The sequence below is a fragment of the Alligator sinensis genome, unplaced genomic scaffold (assembly GCF_000455745.1).
Source record: "Alligator sinensis unplaced genomic scaffold, ASM45574v1 scaffold1193_1, whole genome shotgun sequence".
NCBI classification, from domain to species: domain Eukaryota; kingdom Metazoa; phylum Chordata; order Crocodylia; family Alligatoridae; genus Alligator; species Alligator sinensis.
Genome location: NW_005843014.1, coordinates 348,959 through 372,306, shown reverse-complemented (window position 1 = coordinate 372,306; position 23,348 = coordinate 348,959). Strand labels below are relative to the sequence as shown.

General features: G+C 45.2%; 1 protein-coding gene across 6 annotated transcripts in view; it reads left to right on the top strand.

Moving 5' to 3' along the window:
• The window catches only part of RALGAPB (Ral GTPase activating protein non-catalytic beta subunit), a 193,922-nt gene that overhangs the window by 98,870 nt on the left and 71,704 nt on the right, over positions 1 to 23,348 (top strand). For 5 of the 6 annotated variants that reach the window (XM_025193089.1, XM_025193090.1, XM_006036750.3 and 2 more), the window contains 5 exons: positions 6,287 to 6,401; positions 7,150 to 7,297; positions 12,326 to 12,390; positions 12,601 to 12,733; positions 18,213 to 18,346. In XM_025193089.1, coding sequence (XP_025048874.1) covers positions 6,287 to 6,401; positions 7,150 to 7,297; positions 12,326 to 12,390; positions 12,601 to 12,733; positions 18,213 to 18,346 — 595 coding nt within the window. The remainder of the gene's footprint in view (positions 1 to 6,286; positions 6,402 to 7,149; positions 7,298 to 12,325; positions 12,391 to 12,600; positions 12,734 to 18,212; positions 18,347 to 23,348) is intronic. The other variant, XM_006036751.3, reaches the window with a different exon arrangement.

The following is a 23,348-nucleotide window of genomic DNA, read 5'->3' as shown; positions in this document are numbered from 1 at the left end:
ATGACCCCTGCCAGCTCCCTCAACACCCTTGGGTGGAGGGCATTTGGACCTGCAAATTTAAAAATGTCTAGCCCTTCCAGAAGATCCCTAACTACATCTGCACTGACTGAAGGCTTGATAGAGCTATCCCCAAGATTGTCCCTACCTCTGGTAAGTGGGATATCCCTGTCCCTGTTCAGGAAAACAGAGACAAAGAAACTCTTAAAAATATTGGCTTTCTTGTCTGGTGTGGCCACCAGGTTACCGTTTGTGTCTTGCAGGGGCCCTACAGTGCCTGGTGCCCTCTTCTTGTTCCCAATGTACTTGAAAAAGGACTTTTTGTTGTCCTTAATCCTGGACGCTAGCCTGAGTTCCATCTCTGCCTTGGCCTTCCTAATAGCCCTCCTACACTCCTGGGCCGAGGAGGAGTACTTCCTCCTAGGTGATAGTTCCTCTCTTCCACTGGTTGTATGCCTCCCTTTTAGTCCTCAGGCATTGCTGAATGCCCTTGCTGAGCCAAGGGGGTTTCTGAGCACTCTTAACCTGCTTTCTTCTCTCAGGGACTGTTATCCTTTGGGCCTAGAGGATCGCCCCCTTAAGGTATGACCATCCCTTGTGGGCTCCCATCTCCTTTACCTTCTGGGCCCTTAGTGTCTCCCCCACTAGTCTCCTAAGCTCATTGAAGTTGGCCTTTCTGAAGTCAAGGGCTTTAGCCTTCGTGTGAGCCCTAGATGCCCTGCGTTGGATAGTGAAATCCAGCAGGTGATGATTGCTATTGCCCAGGTGGTCAAGGACCTGCAGTCCCCTCACCAGGTCATCCCCCGTGGCCAGGACCAGGTCCAGCAAGGCATTACCCCTAGTGGGGCTGTGCACTTCCTGGATAAGGTGAAGGTCCTGTAATACAGCCAGGAACCTACGCGAGCGGTCAGACCTGGTTGTCTGCTCCTCCCAGCAAATGTCTGGGTAGTTTAGGCCACCCATGACAATAACATCCCTTGACCTAACCGCCTCCATAAGCTGACTGGAGAAGTCCTGGTCTAGCTCTTCCCCCTGGTTGGGTGGTTTATAGTAGACACCCACCGTAAGGTCCCTTTTGCCATGCCCCTCTTGTAGTTTGACCCATAGTCTCTCTCCCCGACCCTCCTCTAACCCGAAGCTAATCCTTGATGATGTGAGGTACTCTTTGACATAGAGCGCAACCCCCCCACCTTTCCTTTCTGTCCTGTCTCTTCTATATAGGGTATACCCCCGAACGCCCACCACCCAGTCGTAAGTAGGGTCCCACCAGGTTTCTGTGAGTCCTACTAAGTCTGGGTTCTTACTTGCAATCAGGAGGCGTAGTTCCTCCTGCTTACACCCCATACTACGAGCATTAGTGTAGAGGCACCTGAGGCCTCCTGAGGGTGCTCGTGCCTTCCTCCCACTCTGAGGACAGTTGTGGCCCCCTGCTCCTCGGACGTTGATACTTACCTGTGCTTCCCTTCCTCTTGTCACTCTGCGTCCTGGTGAAGCATCCTCTCCACTCGAAGCAGCCCCTTCCCCCGGCGAAGCTAGTTTAAAGCCCGTCGTACAAGATCAGCCAACCTAGAGGAAAAGATATGTCTGCCATTAGGGGAAAAGTGAAGCCCATTCCACCCCAGCATGCCCTCCTTACAAAAACATGGGTCGTTGTCAAAAAACCCAAAGCCTGCCTCGTGGCACCAGCTCCGAAGCCGCCGGTTAACCATGTCAATGCAGGCCTCATGACGCCTACCCCATCCACTTACCGGGAGAATGGAGGAAAATACCACCTGCGCTCCCACCCTCTTCATTTGGTGTCCCAAGGCCTTATAGTCCTCCATGATGTTATCCGGTTTGCCCTTGGATGCATCATTTGTACCCACATGGACCACAACCAGTGGGTAGTAGTCAGACGGCTTGATGATTTTAGGGATGGTCTCTGTGACATTGCGAATCTGAATTTCAAAGGACATGCAGTGTTTTAACCTATGGAATACTTATGAGTCTAGCTTAGCTGTAGTGAAATGGCACTCTTATTGCCCTAGATTCACAAGTATATCCTTAGTTGGTGGCCTGTCAATAAAAAGGAGCCAAGTGAAATAAGTAGTCTGCTATAAATTGTGTTTGTAGTTTTAATGTATTAATTTTGAAAAGGAAGCTACTAATGATTAAAACATTTTAAGAGGAAATGTGCATAAATTTCACTAGCTGTGTTACTTGTCACTGAAAATCGGTGTCTGCGGGAAGAACAACTATTAGTCTTTAAATATAGCTAAAAGCTATTTATACAAAAATGTAAAAAGTATGCACATTGACATGATTTTTTTATTTAGCATTTAACAATAATACAAATGCTAAATATTTTTTTACAAATGAAAAGCAACTAACAAATTAACTGAATATGGTCAAACGCCAAGAACATCTCTCTGAAACTTTATTTCATCTTTATGTCCAGGCATGCATAAGACACTGACTTTTTGACCAATAATTCATAGAATCATAGAAAATTAGGGTAGGAAGGGACCTTAGCAGGTCATCTAGTCCAACCCCCTGCTCAAAGCAGGACCATCCCCAACTAGATCATTGCAGACAGGGCTGTGTCAAGCCAGGCCTTAAAAACCTCCAAGGATGGAGATTCCACCACTTCTCTGGGTAACCTGTCCCAGTGCTTCACCACCCTCCTAGAGAAAGTTTTTCCTCATATCCAACCTAAACCTCCCTTGTTGCAGCTTGAGACCATTGTTCCTTGTTCTGTCATCTGACATCACTGAGAACAGTCTAACTCCATCCTCTTTGGAGCCACCCTTCAGGTAGTTGAGGACTGCTATCAAATCCCCTCTTAGTCTTCTCTTCTGAAGACTAAATAAACCCAGTTCCATCAGCCTCTCCTCATAAGTCATGTACACCAGCTGCTGAACAGTGCCCTAACCATTTTTGTTTCTCTCCACTGTACTCTCTCCAACTTGTCCACATTCTTTCTATAGTAGGGGACCCAAAACTGCACTGGCAAGGCCACATCTGGAGTACTGTTTCCAGGGTACAGGGGAATAATCACTTCCCTCGATCTGATGGCAGTGCTCCTACTCATGCAGCCCAGTATGCCGTTAGTCTTCTTGGCAACAAGGGTACACCGCTGATTCATATCCAGCTTATTGTCCACTGTAACCTTCAGCTTCTTTTCTGCAAAGTTGCTGCTTAGCCAGTCAGTCCCCAGCCTGTAGCAGTGCATGGGATTCCGCTGTCCTAAGTGCAGGACTTTGCACTTGTTCTCATTGAACCTTATGAGATTTCTTTTGGCCCAATCCTCCAATTTGTCTAGGTTCCTCTGAATCCTAGCCCTACCCTCCGGTATATCTACAACACCTCCCAGCTTGGTATCATCCAAATACTTGTTGAGGGTGCACTCCATCCCATCTTCCAGATTGTTAATGAACATATTGAACAAAGCCGGCCCAGGACCAACCCCTGGGGCACTCCACTTGATACTGACTGCCAGCCAGACATTGAGCCATTGACTACTACACGATAAGCTTGACAATCCAGCTAGCTTTCTATCCAGCTTGCAGTCCATTCATCTGACCCATACTTCCTCAGCTTGCTTGCAAGAATGCTGTGGGAGACGGTATCAAAAGCCTTGCTAAAGTCAAGGTATGTTGCATTCATTGCTTTCCCCACATCCACAGAGCCAGTTATCTCATCATAGAAGGCAATCAGGTTGGTCAGGCATGACTTGCCCTTGAGCTAGCCCCTCACTGAAGCCTCTTAATGCACCAGCCAGGCCCGCAGCACATTGAGCTCAGAGGGAGCAGCCCTGGCTCCATGTTCTGCACCTGAATAAACTGTGGAGCTTATTGCTCTGGAGTTGATTGTTCCTGGACACGCATTCAAATGGCATGACCAGATCAATAAGCTCCGCAGTTTATTCAGGTGCCGTAATTGCACATGTAGATGCACCCAGTAGAACATTATCCCTTTAGGATGTCAAGTGTGCATTGTCAACAATAAGTTTTGTTGTTTGTATCTGCTCAATATGCCTTTGGCTGTGCCAGATGGCCTTTTTCCCCCTCAGTGCCTACATTTGAAATGAACTATGTATTTGTATGTTCAGTATTGCATATAAAGGTACTTACTAGGGTATCAATCACAGTTAATGTGTGCGATTAACATGTTAATTGGTTCACACATTACTTTTTTAAAATACATTAATCACACAGTTTTGTGGCCTCCTCCTGGGCTCTGCTCCGCTGCCTCCAGGCCGCCCAGCAGGGCAGTGGTGGCAGCGCAGAGGAATGCAGGGTAGCCTGGGTGTAGGCTCTGGGTGGCTGCAACAGGAGGAGGGGTGCGTACACAGACGCACACAATGCACTGCAGCCTGCATGCTGCATGTTAGAGCAGTGCCGTGCGGGTAAGTCTGTGGAGGGGGAGGGGTGGGGGGGCAGATCGAGGTGGGGGTGGAGTGAGGTCAGGGACTGGGGTGATTGGGGCCCTGGGGCTGGGGTGGATCATGGGACGGAGCTGTGAGCATGGGAGGCATATACCCCCAGATTTGTGCATGGGGAGAGGCAGACTGCCTGCTGTGGGCTGGGGCTCTGCGTCCTGCTGCCTTTGCCCTGGGAGCCATGCAATGCCATGTTGTGTCTCCTAACGCTGGGTGGGCAGGGGGTGTGGCACAGCTGGAGCTGCTGGGCAGAAGCAGTAGGGCACAGAGCTCCAGCCTACCTCTGCCCCGCGCACAAACCCAAGGAGCATATGCCCTCCATGCCTCCTCTGGGGGTGCATGCAGTGGCAGGGAGCCCTCCACCCCCATGCCCCTGGACAATCTGCCTGCCGCTTTGTCCCATGATCCACCAGTGCCCCAGTCCCTCCCTTACCATGGGGGCCTCAACCTGACCCTCCCCCCCATACCCCTTCCCTTCACCATAACCCTTCCTTCCCTACAGACTTACCTGCTTGGCTCTGTGTGTGTGTGTGTGTGTGTGTGTGTGTGTGTGTGTGTGTGTGTGTCTGCCCCTCACTCTGATGTCACAGCCTCCCCTGCCCTGCTGCTGCCCCACACTCCTGCCTTCAGTACCCTGTATCCTGCCAGGGTGTGTGTGGGCCCCCCCACACACCCACTCCCCAACCATGCAAAGCACCTGCATAATTTTGCATAATTTTAAGTTTTTCTGCACATAATTTTGAGTTTTTAGCTCTCCGATTAAAATCGTGATTAGTTGCAACTCATATTTTAAAATCATGTAGCTAATGACCATCACATTTTTTAATCATTTGACAGCCCTAGTGTGTGTACACAGTTCCCCAGATCGTATGTATAAATACTCTGGGTTTTACTGTTAGACTAGAGAAGGGAGCTGAAAGGCCTTTATCTAATGGATAGAGTTTGGGGTAAATCTGTGCCTTGCATCATGTTTTTTCTATCAATCAATACCCCTGCCTCATTAATCTGTGCTCTTTTTGTAAAGGTATGTTCTATATCTAGCTTACAAGCAATTAGTGTTGCACATACATAGCTATCAAGCTTAAATATGTTGAAATTAAAATTCTTAACATAAGTAAGAACTATGGTCATGACATTTTTTCATATGAATGGAAACAAATTTTGTTAAAGGAAAATTCATACTATGTTATGTTAAATGTGCACATATCAAATATAAGTACACAGCTGGCACTTGAAGTAGTGTGCATGGGGTTAGAGGGAAATGTTTGCTATTGTGTCCTTCTTTAGCTCTTGATTACCATAATATATACACTCAGCTCTTGTATGTGCACTTGGAAGATAATGAGGTCTGTTTTCAGGAAAAGCATTCCATTGACTCTGGCTTTGTATGCTGACATTCAGCTGAACACAGTGATCCTGGGAAGATTAACAGATGTGTTTCTAACAATTTTTAAAAAACAGATATGAAGGTTTGGTCTTTTAGAGATGTTTCATTTTCATAGACTGAAAAAGTGACATTTAATCCATCTGTGGAGCTTCCTCTCTGATTAGTATATCAAGTGTATCAAAGTATTGAAGTGTTACAAGTTGCAGTGTGAAGAGTCACTTTAAGGATCTTTCTGCCTTCCCATCTTGAAGAATCTAGAGCTATGGGATCTTTTGCTGGAGCAAAGCCCCCATTCACGAACTACATTAATTTAGTGTCCTAATATTGATAACATAAGGTGTTCAACCCCTGAGGGAAATGGCTACCCTTATACTTAGTTTATTTGTTAGATTTTCTATATGTCTGTAAATGTAATTAGTATTGAATTATGTGGTTTCAAACACCTGTGAAAAGTTGATTAACTTTCTAACTCTTATTTGCAGAGAGCTCTCCAAGTTTAAAAACTACATAAACCCTATAGAACTAAGAAGAGCTTCTATTAATATCTTGCTGTCCTTGTTGCCCCTCCCTCATCATTTTGGGACTGTAAAATCTGAGGTAATAATTAAGAGGTTTGTTTTCTCTGTTATTTCACATTTTATATATATCCACTCTTTCAGGAAAAAAAATTAACAGTTACAAGTGAAGTTGCAGAGTTGGCCTCTTGACCCTGTGGTTAGTCTTCTAAACCACTGTAGAAGAGGGTCTGGGTTTGATCTTGCTGCTGAGACTGATAATGTTGTGGTAGCATGCTTAACTCTTCATGGGCCGTGTGAAAAGTGAAAGCAGATAACATGTTTTGCTCTACAGTTGTTTTCCTTGGCTAATATATAAACAGCCTTGATAGAGATTCCAAGGGGAACCTCTCTTAGACTAGGGAAAATTTGACAATAGAGGCTGTAAACTTGTGGAGAGAGAGAAGAAATGCATTTTATTTCTCTGATTATTAAGTGTAACTCTTAAGATGGTAGAGTTTAGGGAGCAAAGTTTATCAAGTTCTGAGATTTGGATAAGTTAGAAGTCTTCCAAGTTTTTTTTTTTTTTTTTCCTGTGGCAAGAGAATATTACTTCTGTCTGACATTGTATTCTCGTTAATATTGTACCAAGGCTATCTGCTCTGTTTGGCCATGACATTCTCTTATCATGTTCTTCTTTTAAAAGAAAATATGGGACAATTACAGATATTTGTGCTGGGATTAATTAAATGACTTTAACTGTAAAATGAATCATATAGATGCTGGTGATCTAAATGCTGATATCCATGTCGGCACCCAATTATATTAAATTAAATGTGTTCTTTCCTCAGGTTGTCCTGGAAGGAAAGTTCAGCAATGATGAGAGCTCTTCTTATGACAGACCTGTAACCTTCCTTTCCTTGAAGTTGAGGCTTGTGAATATTCTAATAGGGGCTTTGCAAACTGAAACAGATCCCAACAACACCCAGATGATACTAGGTTATCTTTTTTTATATTTAATTTATAAAAAGCTTTAAAAAATCTTTCTCAAGCTCAGTGTTAAAATTTTCAGTGTTGTACAACAGAATATGTACAAACCCCCAGTGATCACTTATAATTTGCCTGTTACTCTGCAAGCAAAAGCAGAAATGTTATGTAAAAAAGTGTATTTATAATGCATTTTATCATGGAAACATTCAGACAGATACCTAAAATGCCTTTATATATTTGTTAGGGAAATAGTATTCTGCCTGTTTATTAGATGGGGATTCATGTCCTTGGAGGTCAGAGATGGAGAAAATCAATTAAATCATTTGGTTCCTGTCCCTGCTAATGCAGGATTGTTGAATGCCTTACTTGTGTAACAAAGGGGATCCAGTTGACACAACTTTTTGAAAATCCCAATCTATTTTCTACAAGATTCCTCAACAAAGGCCTTTAAAAAAAATTCTGTTGCCATGGAATCAGAGGAAAGGTTCTTTTGTGGACTGAGAACTGATTAAAAGATAGGAAGCAAAGGGTAGGGCTAAATGATCACTTTGCAGGCTGGAGAGAGGTCAGAAATAGAGTCATACAGGGATCTGTGCTGTACTCCACTTTGTTCAACATTTTCATCAATGACCTGGGGATGTATAGTGAAATTTCTGGGTAGTCAAATGCTAAGCTGATGGAGAAGAAGTGCAGATCTTACTAAGCTAAATGAGTGGACAGAAAGCTGACAAAGGAACTTAAATGTTGATAAGTGCTAAGTAGAGCATGTGGGGAATAATATCCTCAACTATATATACACAATGTTGGGTTCTGAACTAGCTGTTATGACTCAGGAGAGACCTTAGATTCCTGCAGATAGTTCTCTAAAAACATCAGCTCAGTGCATAGTGATGACCATAAAAGCCAATAAAATGCTGGTCATCATTAAGAGAATTGAAAACAAAATGTAGAACATCATCATGCCATTATACAAATCCATGGGGTGCTAACTTCTTGAATACTCTTTGCAGTTCTAGCCTCTGCATTTCAAAAAAGGATGCAATAGAATTGGAAAAGGTACAGTGGAGAGCAACCAGAATGATTAGGGGCATGTGGAAGTTGCCATACCAGGAGAGCCTGAAAAGGCTAGGATTCTTCAGTTTGGAAAGAGGAAGGCTGAGAGGGGAATGATATCAGTCTATAATATCATGAAGGGTGTGGACAAAGTGAATACACAACTGTTATTCATCAAGCCGACAATACTAGAACTAGGGGGGCCCTGTGTAAATTAGTAGGAGACAAGTTTAAAATGGTAAATGGAAAAAGAGAGCTGGAGTAAAAAACTACTTAAAGGCAAAGGTTTTCTGCATGATTTCTTTTATTGCTCCAACTGTACATTTGAGGTAGACTTAGAAAAGGTTTTGAATGCAGTGTATTCTTTTTCAGGTCTAAGAAAAAAGACACAGCAAAAACAGCCCTCAGGGTTGTGAAATATAAAAAAACAAACAAACAAAAATCCTCAGAGCTAACCAGCAGCCAAGCACATCACAAAAGAAAGGATACATTAATTAGTGGTTGAGTGGTTATTCTGTAAAAGGCATCCTCCTACATGTTTTAGTGTGTGCCTCTTAAAATTTTTCCTATGTTAATTTCTTTTGCGTACATAATTTTAGTCTAGATCAGTGTTTTCAACTTTTTTGGACTCGAAACACCCCTCCACAACTTTTTTCAATGGAGTGGCATTCAATATCAAAAGCTAATTTGTATATTACAGAGCTTACTTCTTGCAGAGGGGCCTGGCAGTGGGGGTGAGGGATCGGCCAAGCAGGGACAAGCTTGAGCCTGCACTTGCTTACCTCCTCGCATCTTGCTTATCTCTTCAAAGGATCTATCAACAGCCTGGCACCCCGTTTGAGAATCACTGATCTTGTTTCACTTGCATAGTTTGCATGAGAGTATTTGGCTCACTTGAATGAGATTATACTAGAGTTGCACTGATATAGCTGTCCGTATTGGATCAGCACCAATAAAAGGAAAATTGACATTATTGGCAATCAGCTTTTTTTGGCCAGTGTAGCTGATCATGTCACTGATAAATGCCGCATGTATGCATGCAGCTGCAGCCTGCATGCAGCCAGGAATGAAGCCTTGCAGCTTGGAGACCCGCATCCAGCTGGTAAGTCTGTGGGTGGGAAGGAGCGTGAGAGAGGGGAAGGGGCATGGGAGGGCAGGTTGAGGCACCCATGGTGAGGGAGGGAGTGGAGCTGGAGTAGGCACTGCCCAGCTAGCGTGGGTGTGGGGTGGAGCTGGGGGAAAATCATCCAGGGGGTGCGGGGTGGGGAGGGGCAGCTCCCTGCTACTGCACACAGCCCTAAGGGAAGCATATGCCTTGGATTTGTGCACAGGGCAAGGGCAGGCTGCCCACTGTGGGCTTTGGGCCAGGGGCTGTGCTAGTCTCTTTCTGGTGGCAGCGGGGCTGGACCAGAGCTGCACTGGTAGTGGAATGGGCAGCAGCCACACTGGGCGGAGGGCTATGGGGAATTTTTGGGCAGCTGAAGCCAACCCCATAGCCACCCCTCCCAGTGTTGTTATGGCCCACTCCAGCCCAGCACCCCTGCTGGGAAGAGGCTGGCATATCACTTAGCCCTACGCCCACAGTGGGCAGCCTGCTCTCATCCTGCGTACAAATCTGGAGGACACATGCCCCCATGCCTTCCCCAGGGGTGCTTGCAGTGGCAGGGGGCCACCCAGATGAGTGGCCCATGGCTCCATCCTGCACCCCACCTTGCCCCAGCTGGGCAGTACCTATCCCTGCCCTCACCCCACTCCTTCACCATGGGGGCCTCGATTTGTCCTCCCCCGGCCATATGGCTGGTTAATAATTCGCCATTGGTTTCAGCCAAAATAACTATTTATTGGTGCACCCCTAAATTATACCTGTTTTGGGGTATATAGGTGTAGGAACCACAGATCCAAATGGGTTTGGTGTGGGGAGGTGTTGACAGCTTTTGAATCTGTTGTTAAACCAAGGCTATGTCCTATTTGATGCCTGTTGATCAACAAGGAGTTTGCTTCTGATGAGTTGGGCAAGGTTACAGGGTTGTTTGAAATCTAGTGTTGAGGAAGGGTGGGAATATGTCTCAAGATCTAATCTTTTTTGAGTATAGGCTGCAATTGTTTGATGGTTCTTTTTACTCATTCAGGTATGGTATGGAAGGTGACCACCAGGGATGTCGTCATGGGTTTGGGTGAGGGGGGTCTTTTTGTATTGTAACAGGTTATTTGGATGGTCTGTTGCATATTTTCTGAGAGTCTCTCTTCCCCAGTTTCACAGTCCTGAAGATTGTTTTTAGTTCTTGCTGTGCCTGCTTTTTTCTAAGACTTGAAGATGAATTCTCTGCATTTGAAAGCTTATCTAAGTCTAGCCCAACCATGCAGTTAGGTCTAGTAAAGGATATCACCCTCAAAAATTCACTTTGCATATGTCCTGGACTGTTATGGTCACAACATCACTCTAACACTGCTATAACTGCTGAAGGACAATATGCATATTATTAAAGGACAAAAATACTTAACTGCCCTTTCCCATACTAGTATTCTTTTCGCAGCATCTTTATTTTCCCTCTTTGTTTCTTCCATTCCTTCAGGGAAGAAATATTCTTCAAAAATAGTTACAGGAATATTTTCTTGTTGATTTCTTCAGAATTAGATGGGAAAGGAAGACTGTTAATTTTCTGAAGGAATAAGAACTTTGTTGTCTTGTATACGTGAGAAGGAAAAGATGAGGGTGGATGGATGAGGAAGCAGGGAAACGCGTGTGACACTTTTCAAAGTTTCCTTTGAGTGGTTGAGACAGTCAAGTTTGCTGGCATAACTTAAAAGTATGAGTTCTGGAGCTAGCTGGAACAGAAGAATTGTTGTAGCCAACCCCTACACTAGGGGAATATTAGTGTATTTACACCCTTGATGTCTATACAGAAGTAATTGTAAAGTGAATCATCTAAAATAGATTCAGTCAATCAAAAGGCAGAGAATTGTGCAACCAGAGAAACTGTGGGATTATGCACCAGTAATTAAACAATTCCTTTTCATTTTGTCTGAGGAAGTTAAGTTTAAAATAAAATCCTAGCATATATCCCCTTATGCTGCCAATAGGTGTCCCTTTATGTTGAGAGAGAGAGAGAGAGATTATACAGACTTGTGCTCCTCTCTAGCTCACTTACAAGTTGAATTTTAACTGTTCTGTACTCAAGTTTTTAATTTCTTTCATCACCTTTGTAGTTTTCTGAACTCCTTCATTTTTAAACATCTCTCAGATTAGTTTTGTGATCACTTTTTTAACGTTCTAACATTCACTTCCTTTATTATATTTGGTTAAGATCTTTCAGACTGGTCTTAACACAACCAACCATTCTTGCCAGCTTTCATAAATGAGTTTACCTTTTTTATTCTGTATAGTGTTCATATCCAAGAAAACTTGAATGGGAATACAGTTTCACAAGGTGCATTATCATATTTATAAATAACACAGTTAAATAAAACTAATGTTCCATCTTCCTTAAAAATATTTCTCTCTCTCTCTCTCTCTCTCTCTGTATATATATCTATATATCTATATCAGGCATTAACAAGCATTTTTATCTTCTGTCCAGATATTGTCTAAACTAACAGTGCAATAGGATGCCTGAAAACATAGTTATATTTGCCTCTCAGTAGTATGGTTCTAGCTCTTAGTGGAATCCACTGAGGTCAGGGCCCCATTGTGCTAGGCGCTCTACATATACTAGTGAAAGCTCCATTTAAATCAAATGTTTTAAATGTTCAGCCCCATTTAAATGACTCTGATAAAAATGTAGCTTTAGACTAAAAGCACCATTTCATTTGGTCTGCCACCTATGTTGAATTTTAGAATCTGAATGAAATTCCTATGGGTGTTATAGAACCCTAGATAGGTTGAATTTAAAAGTGAAATATTGACACATTTTTACAGCTTTTAGTAAGACAAATACTGCCTGTGTTGCATATGAAGTGTAAATTCTTACTGTTTTAATGTTGTAGGTGCAATGTTAAATATTGTTCAAGATTCAGCACTCTTAGAAGCCATTAGCTGTCAGCTGGAAACGGTAAAATGTTTTATGATAAAGCTATTAACACTTTTTAGAAAATGTATTACTTATACCTATATTTCTAAGTTTTCTAACTTGTTTTCATTAGATTTGACCTTCTTATTCTTCCAGTGTATCTTCTGAGGATGTTTTTAAATGTGTTGAAGATACTAAAGTTTATAAAGACTGTGAGGTCTCTGCCTTCATGTAAACTTTTTCAAATTACAGAATGGTGGAGAAAATAGCCTCTTGAAAAGCCACAGTCGCACTAACAGTGGCATTAGTACAACAAGTGGAGGAAGTACTGAGCCTACAACGCCAGATAGTGAGAGACCAGCACAAGCTCTTCTACGAGATTATGGTAAGGAATTAGATTTTTTTTTTTAATTTAAGAGCTTGCCATTAGATCTTTAAATGTTTGAATTTGTGTGGATATATTCAACTAGAGGGTGGATAATGCAATTAGTTCCTTGTATCTGGAGTTTTGTGGTAAACCTGAATGCTGTTACTGGAGCCTTTGGTTAGTATGCTTTTAACAATAAAACGAGCTTGAAAGCTGATAAGAAAGGGAAAGGAAATAGTTGAATTAGAATCTGATTTAAAATCTCTGAAAGATCTGCCAGCAGTGGGGCAGATCTTCAGCTGATGTAAATTGTCATATCCCCGTTAATTTTGATGCAGGTGTGACAATCTACAGCTTGGTAGCATAACTTGGTGTGCAGATGAGGTACAGAGGTGGGGGTGAGGCACAGAAATGGCAGCTGGCACCACCAGTGACCTGACCAGCACTATTATCCTGGCTATCACCTAGGGAGCAAAACTTCCCAGTTCTGTCTCTGGATCGGCTGCCCATCCTAGATCAGAGTTTTCAGTGCACTTGGGGGATTTTTGTTTAAAGGATTAAATATAGTCCTATAAAGTAGGATATATGCTAGTTAAACTGCTGGATGTAATGTATTATAATTTTATATTTTGACTTCAGTTTGTTTTAGTTTGTATTTTGCGTGTATTTGGGGGGGGGGGGGGGGGGGGGTGTGGGGGGGGGGGGGTGGTTAGTCCTTGTAATAAAATCTGCGTGTAATGATTCAACAGAGTTTAGTGAAATCTTTGGGTGTGGACACACACAACCATTCCAAAATGGTGCTGATTGGAAATCGGCTCACAACTGAGAGACATATAGATGCGGACATACATAACAATTGAATCAATCTCAAATATCACTGATTAGGAACCACTTCACAGTTGTCTACAAAGTGTTGTGGTTCTAACACCAGTGGGGTGTGGGTGAGCACCCAGTCCAGCATGTCTTGCAATGAGTGAATGGCATGGAGAGCACTTGCACCCATGCTTTGGGGGTTCTAGAGGATGGGTAACCTGTATGTGGCAGGGCATCTTTGTATGTGCCTGCCACTTTAAGGGTTGGAAGCAGGCAGCTGTGGTCATTCTCAAAGGCCAGCCAGGCAGAGAGAGCAGTTAGAGACCAGCCAGTGGGGAAGAAACATCTCCCTGCTGAGCTCCAGCTCCAGGAATACCTTGGAGGTAAGGGCAGGAGCTATGGGGGTTGGCTGGAGGCTCCTGGTTCTGAGTATGACCTAAAAGTGTACCCTGCTGGGGAAGGGTGGCCTGGTGGGACTCCCTGTGGTGGGGGAATCCCTAAGAAATGCAAGGTCAATTACCTCCCTGATGAAAGGCGAGGAGGGGCACCTGAAAATCCCAGCCCCCACCTGCTGGCAGGTTACAACACTGGAAGGGAGCAGGGCCAGGCAAGCCCGGTGAGGGACACCTGAGCCCTGTGTAGTGGAGGCCAGGCACGGTGTTAACCTGAGGGGGGAGATCCCATTGTAGTGGGGGACAGGCACAGTGTTAGCCACCTGAACCACAATGGGTGAGACCCTAGTGTAGGGGGCCAGGTATGGCGTTAGCCACCTGAGCTCCACAGGGTGCAAGACCTGGAGTGAGTGAAGCAGCCCAGTGAGGGGCCAGAGTGTAGAGCAGCTTAGTGAGGTGGCTTGTGTTTGAAGTGGCCCAGTTGAGGGGCTGTAGAAATGAATGGCCCTGGTGAGGGGGTAGAAGTACTTGGAGAGATTACAGAAATATGGAATGTGCAAGTACAGAATTACTGGATGTGACACAGTTACCTAGTGAGAGAATGCAGAATACTGAAATGAGGGAATACAGAATTACTAGATGCAACAATGTAAATTACTGTATGTGTGAATATAGAAATACTAGATAGAACTTAGATGCTGTCTGCAGGGCATTGGACACGTGTAAGGGAAGGTTGGAGTGTGCAGTAAGGCCCTTGTCATCAGGAGGGCGAGCAGTGGGCAGCCTCCCGCTTTGGTAACATTGTTCATACTTATTTTCATCAAGGCATGGCAAGCAAGTGAGGCGGGGGTTTAGCCCTGAACAGGCGGGCAAGGCCAGCATGTTGCACTGTAGCTGAGGGAATTTTCACTTTTCTGTTTTCCTTTGTCTCCTAAACATGAGTTCAGTAAAGTTCAACAGCCTGCAATCGACCAAAGTCTGCAGTGTGTTTGCCTGTCTTGGGTCTGGGTTGAAGGGTGCTGGGGAAGGGGACTGCTTGGGGCATGGAGGCGGGAATGAGGAGTGATTCAGGATGGGATGCCTAGATGATCAACCAGACTTACGTCATGGAATGCTTAGTATCCATACACTGAATTGGTTCATAGTGAACTGGTTTAAAACAGTACTTGATTTTCTAGGTACACTTTTGAACCATTTCAGGTGGCTGTAAGCCAGTTAAATAGGTTTGTAGGTCTATCCTCTTCGGGTTTACACAGCGTTTAAACTGACCTAAGATTTTTAGGTGTGTCCATGCCCCTAGATTCTCATTTGTATCTATTTGTTGGTCTTTGGTGATTTTAGTCAATATTTGCTAGAGTATCTGAAAACAGACCACTTTGTTGCACTTTTTATTGGAGATGTAGATTCGAAGTAGGGGTGCACCAATAGAGATTCTGCAGGCCGATACGGATAGCCAATTTTTAAGGAGGCCTATCGGCTGGTACTGATCCAATTGCTGATACAGCTGCATCCAGCTGGTAAGTCCGTTGTGGTGAAAGAGGAGGGGGGAGGGAAGGGGCATTGGGTGGACAGATCAACGCCCCCCGTGGTGAGGGAGGAGTGGGGCTGGGGTAGGCGCTGCCCTGTCAGGACAGGGTGGGTATGGGATGGAGCCATGTCTCGTTTGGGGAGGGGGGTGGCTCCTGCTGCTGCATGCCACTGGTCCAGGAGTGGCTCATCTGGAGGCTTATCTGCTAGTCCGGCGGCTCCCACTGCTGCTTCAGCCATTCGTCTGGGAGGGTGGGGAGGGGTGCTCCTGGATCTGTGCAGGTTGGGCTGTGCGGGCTTCAGCTGCAGGCTGGGGCCAGAGGCTGTGCTGCACTGAGTTGTACTTGGAGTGGGCACTGTCAGTGCTGGGAGAGGGCTACGGGGGGGGTGGGGACTACAGCGAAACTTGAGGTGGCTGCAGTGCTTCCCCCCCCCCATAGCCCCCTCCCAGCACCACTGGCGCCTACTCCAAGAGCAGTGCAGCACAGCCCCTGGCCCCGGCCCCAGCCCGCAGCTGTAGCCTGCCCGGTCTGCTTCATGCAGATCTGGGGGCACACGCCTGCCCCACCCCCTGTGACCTCCTGGACGAGTGGCAGGAGCAGCAGCGGGAGCTGCCAGACGAGCAGACAAGCTGCTCCCGGACCAGTGGCGTGCAGCAGTGGGGAGCCACCTCCCCCACTCCCTGCGCTCCCTGGACGAGCAGCGGCTCCATCCTGTGCCTGCCCCGCCCTGGCTGGGCAGCACCTGCCCCAGCTCCACTTCTCCCTCACCGTGGGGGCCATTAATCTGCCCCCCCACATCACTCTTCTCTCCCCCCTGTCCTTCCACCACAACAGACTTACCAGCTGGATGCAGCTCTCCAAGCTGTTCGGCTGTGCTCCTTGCTGCCTGCATGCTGCCCTTTGGTTGCTCACACGCACGGGCGTTTATCGGCCACATTAGGCCAATTTCCGATATAGTCAATTTTCTTTATATCGGTGCCAATCCAATATTGGACCGATGTATCGGTGCACATCTAGTTCTAGGAACTGTCTCCAATTATCGGCTTGAAAGGTTTCCCTCTCCCCCCTTCAAAGGGATTAATGGGTGGGAATAATCTGGCAAGGTTCTTTGGGTAGATGTGATATCTTTTATTAGACCAACTAAATAGTTGGAAAAAGGTTCTTTGCAAGCTTTCAGGCACAAACATCTGCCTGGCGAAGGACGTTTGTGCCCAGAAACTTTCAAAGAACCTTTCCAACTATTTATTTGGTCTAATAAAAGATATTGCATCTACCCAAAAAGCCTTGCCTTCCTATGTCCTTAGACCAACATGACTACAACCAGCAACCCTGGGTGTAATCTGTGTGTTCTCAGATTTCACATGCAGTTTAACTCTGTCCCTTCAGGATTTGAGTTTGTCTGAAAAGCCTCACTTGAGAGAGTAACACTGTTTTTTCAGCGCATTTTTATATGCATATTTAATTGGCACGATTTTGCACTGAGGAGTGTTTCTGACAAATCTTATGTAAAATATCTATTTCTTGGGTTCAAAGTAACCTTTCACGAAAGACTCGAGTTTCTTAGTGTTTTAGCCAAAAACATTTTAGAACTGCTCACATGTATTGGATTTTTAGTTTTCTCCAGGCACAGAATAGAAACCTAATTTGGGAAATCCCTAAAAGTAGTTTCCCTATTTCCATTAGGCGTTAGAAAAGAAAAGTTCTGAAGAATCAAGATGGACAGTTTTCAGTCTTTTTCTGTAGCTGGTATTTGAGTTATGCTGCTAGTTAACAAAGAACACCTTGTTAAAAGTGCGGGTTTTAAATGTCTCCTACTCTGGTTTTAGAAAATCAATATATAATGATCTTCAAATATGAGATCAGTAAGATGACAGATACTGAAGACATGTTTCCTGTTTAATTTCAAGCCAGAGGTGTAAGAAAAGTCTAAAATAATTGCATCTTTTTCCTCTAGTCTTTAACTTTAGATCTTGAGAAAAAAATTATCTTTGTGAAATGCTATAGGAAATTTTCAGCATTTGTATTTTGATTGGACCTCTATTTATCATTTATATATTAATGCTGAGATTCGCTGTGTTTATTCTGGAACTATAAATATGGGGACTGTATTTCCTGAGTCTCAAAATGGCACATTCCACTTCCCTCCTCTGTTCTTTGGCACATTTGGCACTCTGAGCTCTTATCTTAGAGTGCCTGGGAGAGCAGGGCCGCATGACCGTGTTGTATAGCTTGGATGAAGAGCTCTGCTTTTGTCATATTTGAAATGGAAACTTTTGAAAATAAGACAAAAATGGTTATTTGAGTAAACTAATGGGATGACTAGACAAGCATTTAAAATGACTGTCCTGAACAAAATGGAGTATATGGTCACCCTAACTATGGGCTCTCACAAAAGCATAAATATTATAGCAAAAGTTTGGTTTTATCCTTTAAATGTAGTTGTTAAGGTGTGGCAACTTAAAATAGTTTTAGATTAATTATTCTAACAACATTTAAATTACAATGTCAATAAAATGTGTGTGTATATTCACAAAGATACTAGAAGCTAGTCTAATTTAGGTGTAGAATGTGCAGGAGTTCTATGTCAAATGCTTAACCCATGTGAAATGTGCTAAATGTATAGCTTCTGCAATGTATGTCAGTTTTATTTTCTGTGCTCATTGTGGCTGCTTGGCTTGTGCCTTATTGATTGCTTTGCTTATTGTTACTAATGCTTAGTTGTTTTCCTTCCCTGTGGTATATGGTATTGGGGTTATATCCTAGCTCTTAATACAGATACAGCTGCTGGACTACTGATTCGCAGTATTCATCTTGTAACCCAAAGACTCAACTCACAGTGGAGGCAAGACATGAGTATTTCGCTAGCTGCATTAGAACTTCTTTCTGGATTGGCAAAGGTGAGACCTGAATTTTCAAGAATTAATCTAGTTACTGTATGTCCTGCAGAGGGAAGCAGAGCTATCATTTATTTGATATGAGAAGGATATTCTGTCACTACTGCTGGTGTGATTTTTGTGGGCTGAAGAATTACACGTTCAGGTTTTTTAGTGGAAATTGTAGTTTAAAAGACTTTTACTGCGACTTGTAGGCTGGAAAGCTTACCAGGATAGTGAATTAATTTTGAAGATCCTTGCCCCACTTGCTTCCTTTCCCTCTCACCTTGGAAACAGTCATTTCCTCGACTGAGAACATAAACATGAAAAAGAAGTTTTATTTTTCTACTCAAACATTGTATTCTGCTGTTCAGCTTCAAAGGAACCACAGCCTGCACACTGCATTAGCGCAAGCCATGGGCTGCTAGGCTGCATCCCCTCCCCCTTTCCCCCTCTACTGTTGTGCTGCACATGCAGGTGGCCCGCACCTCAGCTCCTTGACTGCATACTCCCCACTGCACCATACCAGCAGGCTTATTTGGTGCTGTAGGTTATGCTACGCTGCCTCCTTGGGTGGGAGCAGAAAGCAGAAGCTGTGGAGGAGGGAGGGGGAGCCTGGAAACCAATGGGAGAGAGCAGTGGTTTGGGGAGGGGTGACCAGGTGGTACTGCAGAGGCTGCAGATCAATGCCTTACAGGCTGCATGCAGCCCTCAGAGCACCAGTTGGATGGCTGTGGTCTAGAGCTAATGGTCTGCATCTCCTGCCCTTTCCATTTACCTGAATGTTAACACTGTGCAGCCATTCACTTTAATTAAAAAACTGGTAGAGACCTGCCTAACAGATAACTAGAACAATATTCTTTCATCTCATTGTCTTCTGGCAGGATTATACATATGAGAAACCCTTGTAGAAATCAAGTTATTGGATAAAAAATATCTTTCCTTCTAGAAATTCCCCAAAATAAAAAAAAACAGTTTATGGGCTATGTCAGGCTGTATCCTGGCAACCTTATGGAACCTTTGGACATCTTTTATAATAAATTCACTGAATTGTTGCATGATGCCACACTCAGAACTTTAAAAAATACAGTTACACAATGGGTTATACCTAGCTGGATGGCAGTACTATGAAAAAAGATCTGGGAGTCTTGGGATATCATAGACTCAACATGAGTCTGCAGCATGGTGCAGCTGCACCAAAGGCAAATGCAGTTTTGGGATGCATCAATAGAAGCATTAGGTGCAAGACATGGGAAGAGATAAGGCCTGTCTAATCAGCAGTGATACAACTACGGGTGCACCGATAAAGATTTTTTGGTCTGACACTGATGGCCGATTATTAATGAGTCATTTCGGCCAATACCAATCCGATTGCTGATATGCAGTCCAGCAGCTTGGAGAGCAGCATCTGGCTGGCAAGTCTGTTGCAGGGAAGGGGCATGGGGGGTACAGATTGAGATCACTGTGGTGGAGGGGAGGGAGTGGGGTTGGGCTGGGGCAGGGGCAAGCGCTGCCCAGCCAGGGCAAGGCAGGGCATGGAATGGAGCTCCCAGTGGCTCGTCGAGGTGCTGCTGGGAATGGGATGGATCCCGCTGCTACATGCACCGCCGGGGGAGTCATAGGGGGTGTGTGCCCCTGATCTGTGCACAGGGTGAGAGTGGGCTGCTGCTGGGGCCAGGGGCGGTGCCAGGCTCTTCCCAGTGGGGGGTTGGGCAAAGGCTGTTCTTGGATTGGGGGGATGGCAGTGCTGGGGTGGGCTACAGCCACACCGAAACTTTCTGTAGCCCCACCATAGCCCTCTGCAGCACCACTGCTGCCCACCCCGAGCACAGCCCTAGCACCACCCCCGGCTCCAGCCTGCAGCAGCAACCCACCCTTGCCTCATGTACAGATCAGGGAGCACACGCCCCGCCATGGTGCCCTAGGGGGTGTGTGTAGTGGGGGGAGCTGTGCCGCCCCCCCCCCGGAGTCTCTCCCAGCTCTGTCCCATGTCTCGGTCCACCCCAGCTGGGCAGTGCCTACCTCAGCTCCAGCCCCACTGTCTCCCTCACCACAGGAGCCTCAATCTGCCCCTCCCCCCCATGCCCCTTTTCTTCCCCCCCAAAGGACTTACTAGCTGCTCTCCAGGCTGCTGGGCTGGCTGTGCGATTGCTGCAGCTGTGCATATGCATTTATTGGCGACATTATTGGCCACATCAGCCAAAAAAATCTGATTGCCTATAATGTCAATTTTCCTTTTATCAGTGCTGATAGGATATGGACCAATGTATTGCTGCACCTCTAGATACAACTTCATCTAGAGTGTGTTGTGTCAAGTTTTCAGCTCCATACTTTAAAAAGGACATGGAGAAATTGAGGTGACAAAAATGATAAAGGCCTTGGAAGGCAAATCATAAGAGGAAAGGTTGAAGGAAATAAGCATGTTCTGCTTGTAGAAAAGGTGCTTAAGAGGGAACACAATAGCAATCTTCAAATACCTGATGGGTTGCCATAAAGAAAAGGCAAGAACACCTTTTCTCTCTTGCTGCAGAGAGCAGGACATAGACTAATGGCTTGAAGTTGCAGGAAAGTAGGCTTAGATTAGATATCAGGAAAAAGTTCTCTGTTAGGACAGGGAAGCAATAGAATAGATTGCTTAAGGAAGGTGTGAACTCTTCATCATTGGTGGTGTTCAAGAGGTTGGGCAGGCTGTTCTAGTAGTAGCTATGTCTGTGCTCTACTAAGGGTATTTCCCAAGCTTCTTGGCTTTTCTCGTTGCCACATGGGGATGGGATGGAATTTTTTTCCACCTCTTGGTGCTACCTGTCAGGGTGAGCTTGTGTTGTTTTGTTTTTTTAAAGTCTTCCTCTGAGGTATTGGGTGTTGGCTGCAGCCAAGGCTGGGGATTTTGGCTGGGGTGTGCCAGTGCTGCTGCTGGGAGTTAAAACCCTGAGGTTCCTGGCTAGAGGGTCTTGGCCCTTTGTTCAGGGTCAGACTGATTGCCACATTTAGGATCAGAAAGAAATTTTACCCCATGGTCAGATTGGTACAGACTGGGGGGGCGGGAGGGGGAGGGGGGTTTGCATGGCCCTCTTCCTTGGATTTCTTGAGCAACTGTGCACCAGCAGGATGTTGTCCACCCTAGTCCTCCTCCTTTACCTGCAGCTGGTTAGGATGCTATGTCTTGTGATTTTTGTCAGGGTTGACTGTAGTTTTGTTAATAGGATAGACAGTGGATTTGTATGGGATGATTTGAATAGGTATGGTTGAATAGCAATGGTTCTGTCTTAGGGTAGGGGGGTTGGACTAGGTGGCCCCTGGAGATCTCTTCCAGCCCTGCTTATCTGTGCTTCTATGAAAATTAGTATTAAAATTATTTTAGGGCTCTTGAGGCATGCAGATAAAGATGAAATGGGATATGATGTGTGATCTGCACAATCATGCTCCCTGCCATGCCACCCAGACATGGCAGGAAGTGCCATGCCATGTGACTTACTATATTGACTCAAACACAAGATGAGGTGTGTTTTTCCCCTCCCCCCCCCCCCCCCCCCCCAGTGGCATGGGGACAAAGCCCTTCATTTTATAATCACAGACAAGGAAATCTCATGAAATACGGTGTCTATCATTAACCTGCTGCCAAAAGCAGCATGTGCTGAGCAATGAAAACCAGCTGTGAAGTTGATTAAATGCAGCTAATGCTGAGCAAGACAATAAAGCACATGGCATGTGCTGGACTAAATGCTGATTTTTTTATTTTTTTATTTTTTTTTGGAGGGAAAAATATGTCTATATATAAATAGATAGCTATAAAAATATACCGTATAGCATCCTATTCTTTACAAAATGTAACCCCCTTTCAAAACCTTGTACCCATCCCAAAAAACTCACATCCACACACCCATGCACTCATTATAATAATTGTATCCATGCTCCCACCCACCCGTCCACATTCCCTTTCCTTATTACATTTATACCATCCCTTGGTTCTTACTCCAGTTCTGAGCTTTAAGCCTTCAGTTTGTTTGCTGTCACTGTCGCAGGTGGTTCTGCTGCTGCTGCTATTGCAGCTGTCCTCTTCACTGTCGCTCAACCTGATAGACTCATTGTCTCCTTTGCTGTCACTGTCCACTTCCCCCTGAGGGTGGGGGGGTCTTTGAAGAGCCTGGGTCAGTGGTCCCTTTGCCAGGTGGAGTTGGCCACCTCCTCCCCATCCTCTCCTATTGATTTTCAGTAGTAGGACTGGAGTTCACTCAGTACCATTTTAACACAGTTTTCTTCCTTGAGTTTTGTGTGACTGCATATCAGGAGGTTCCTGGACTTGCACAGGGTGCTTCTGATGCAGGACGTGACCTGATCAAAGGGGGCTGTTTGGGTTCCTTGGTGTTTAGACAGGTGCCTGTACAGCGCTGCCTCTTTTGTCATCAGTACAACCCCTGTCACTGCTTCGCAGAGCCAATTTACATTTTTCCACACTGCCCTGGTGTATGGGCAGAGCAATAGGAGGTGGTGAATGGTCTCTCTTGTGCTTTGGCAGATTTCCCTGGGGCAGCTGGGTCACCCTCTCTGCCCTTCTCTGTGTCTCCACATCCTCATTGGGATTGCACAATGGGCTATTAGCCAGTTTAGGTTTCTGGGTCCTTTCGTAGGTTCTTGTGAAAGATCCGCTCCCACACGGCTTGGCAGCTGTTGCTGGGGAGCAGCTCCATAGATGACAGCATGTCTCTGTTTCTGAATGCCTCCTGTATCTTTCTGTGATTGGACATAGTCGCAGGGCCTTTGTTCTGCAGCCTGTACTAAGTGCGGAACTCTTTCAGGACCTTGTAGAACCACAGGTGTTCCATGATTTACAGTCTCCTGTTGGACAGCACAAACACCCCCCACATTCTCAGTAGTGCAGCCCATCTAAATAAGACCTGTGGTAGTGCCCATTAAGCATAGTCCTCCTCATCACTGACTCTTCTTAAAGTCATGGTGAGCCACTACGCTGCGTATGTTTTTACTTCCTCTTCACTCCCATGGTTGGGTAGGGGGGGCTGGGGGAGTG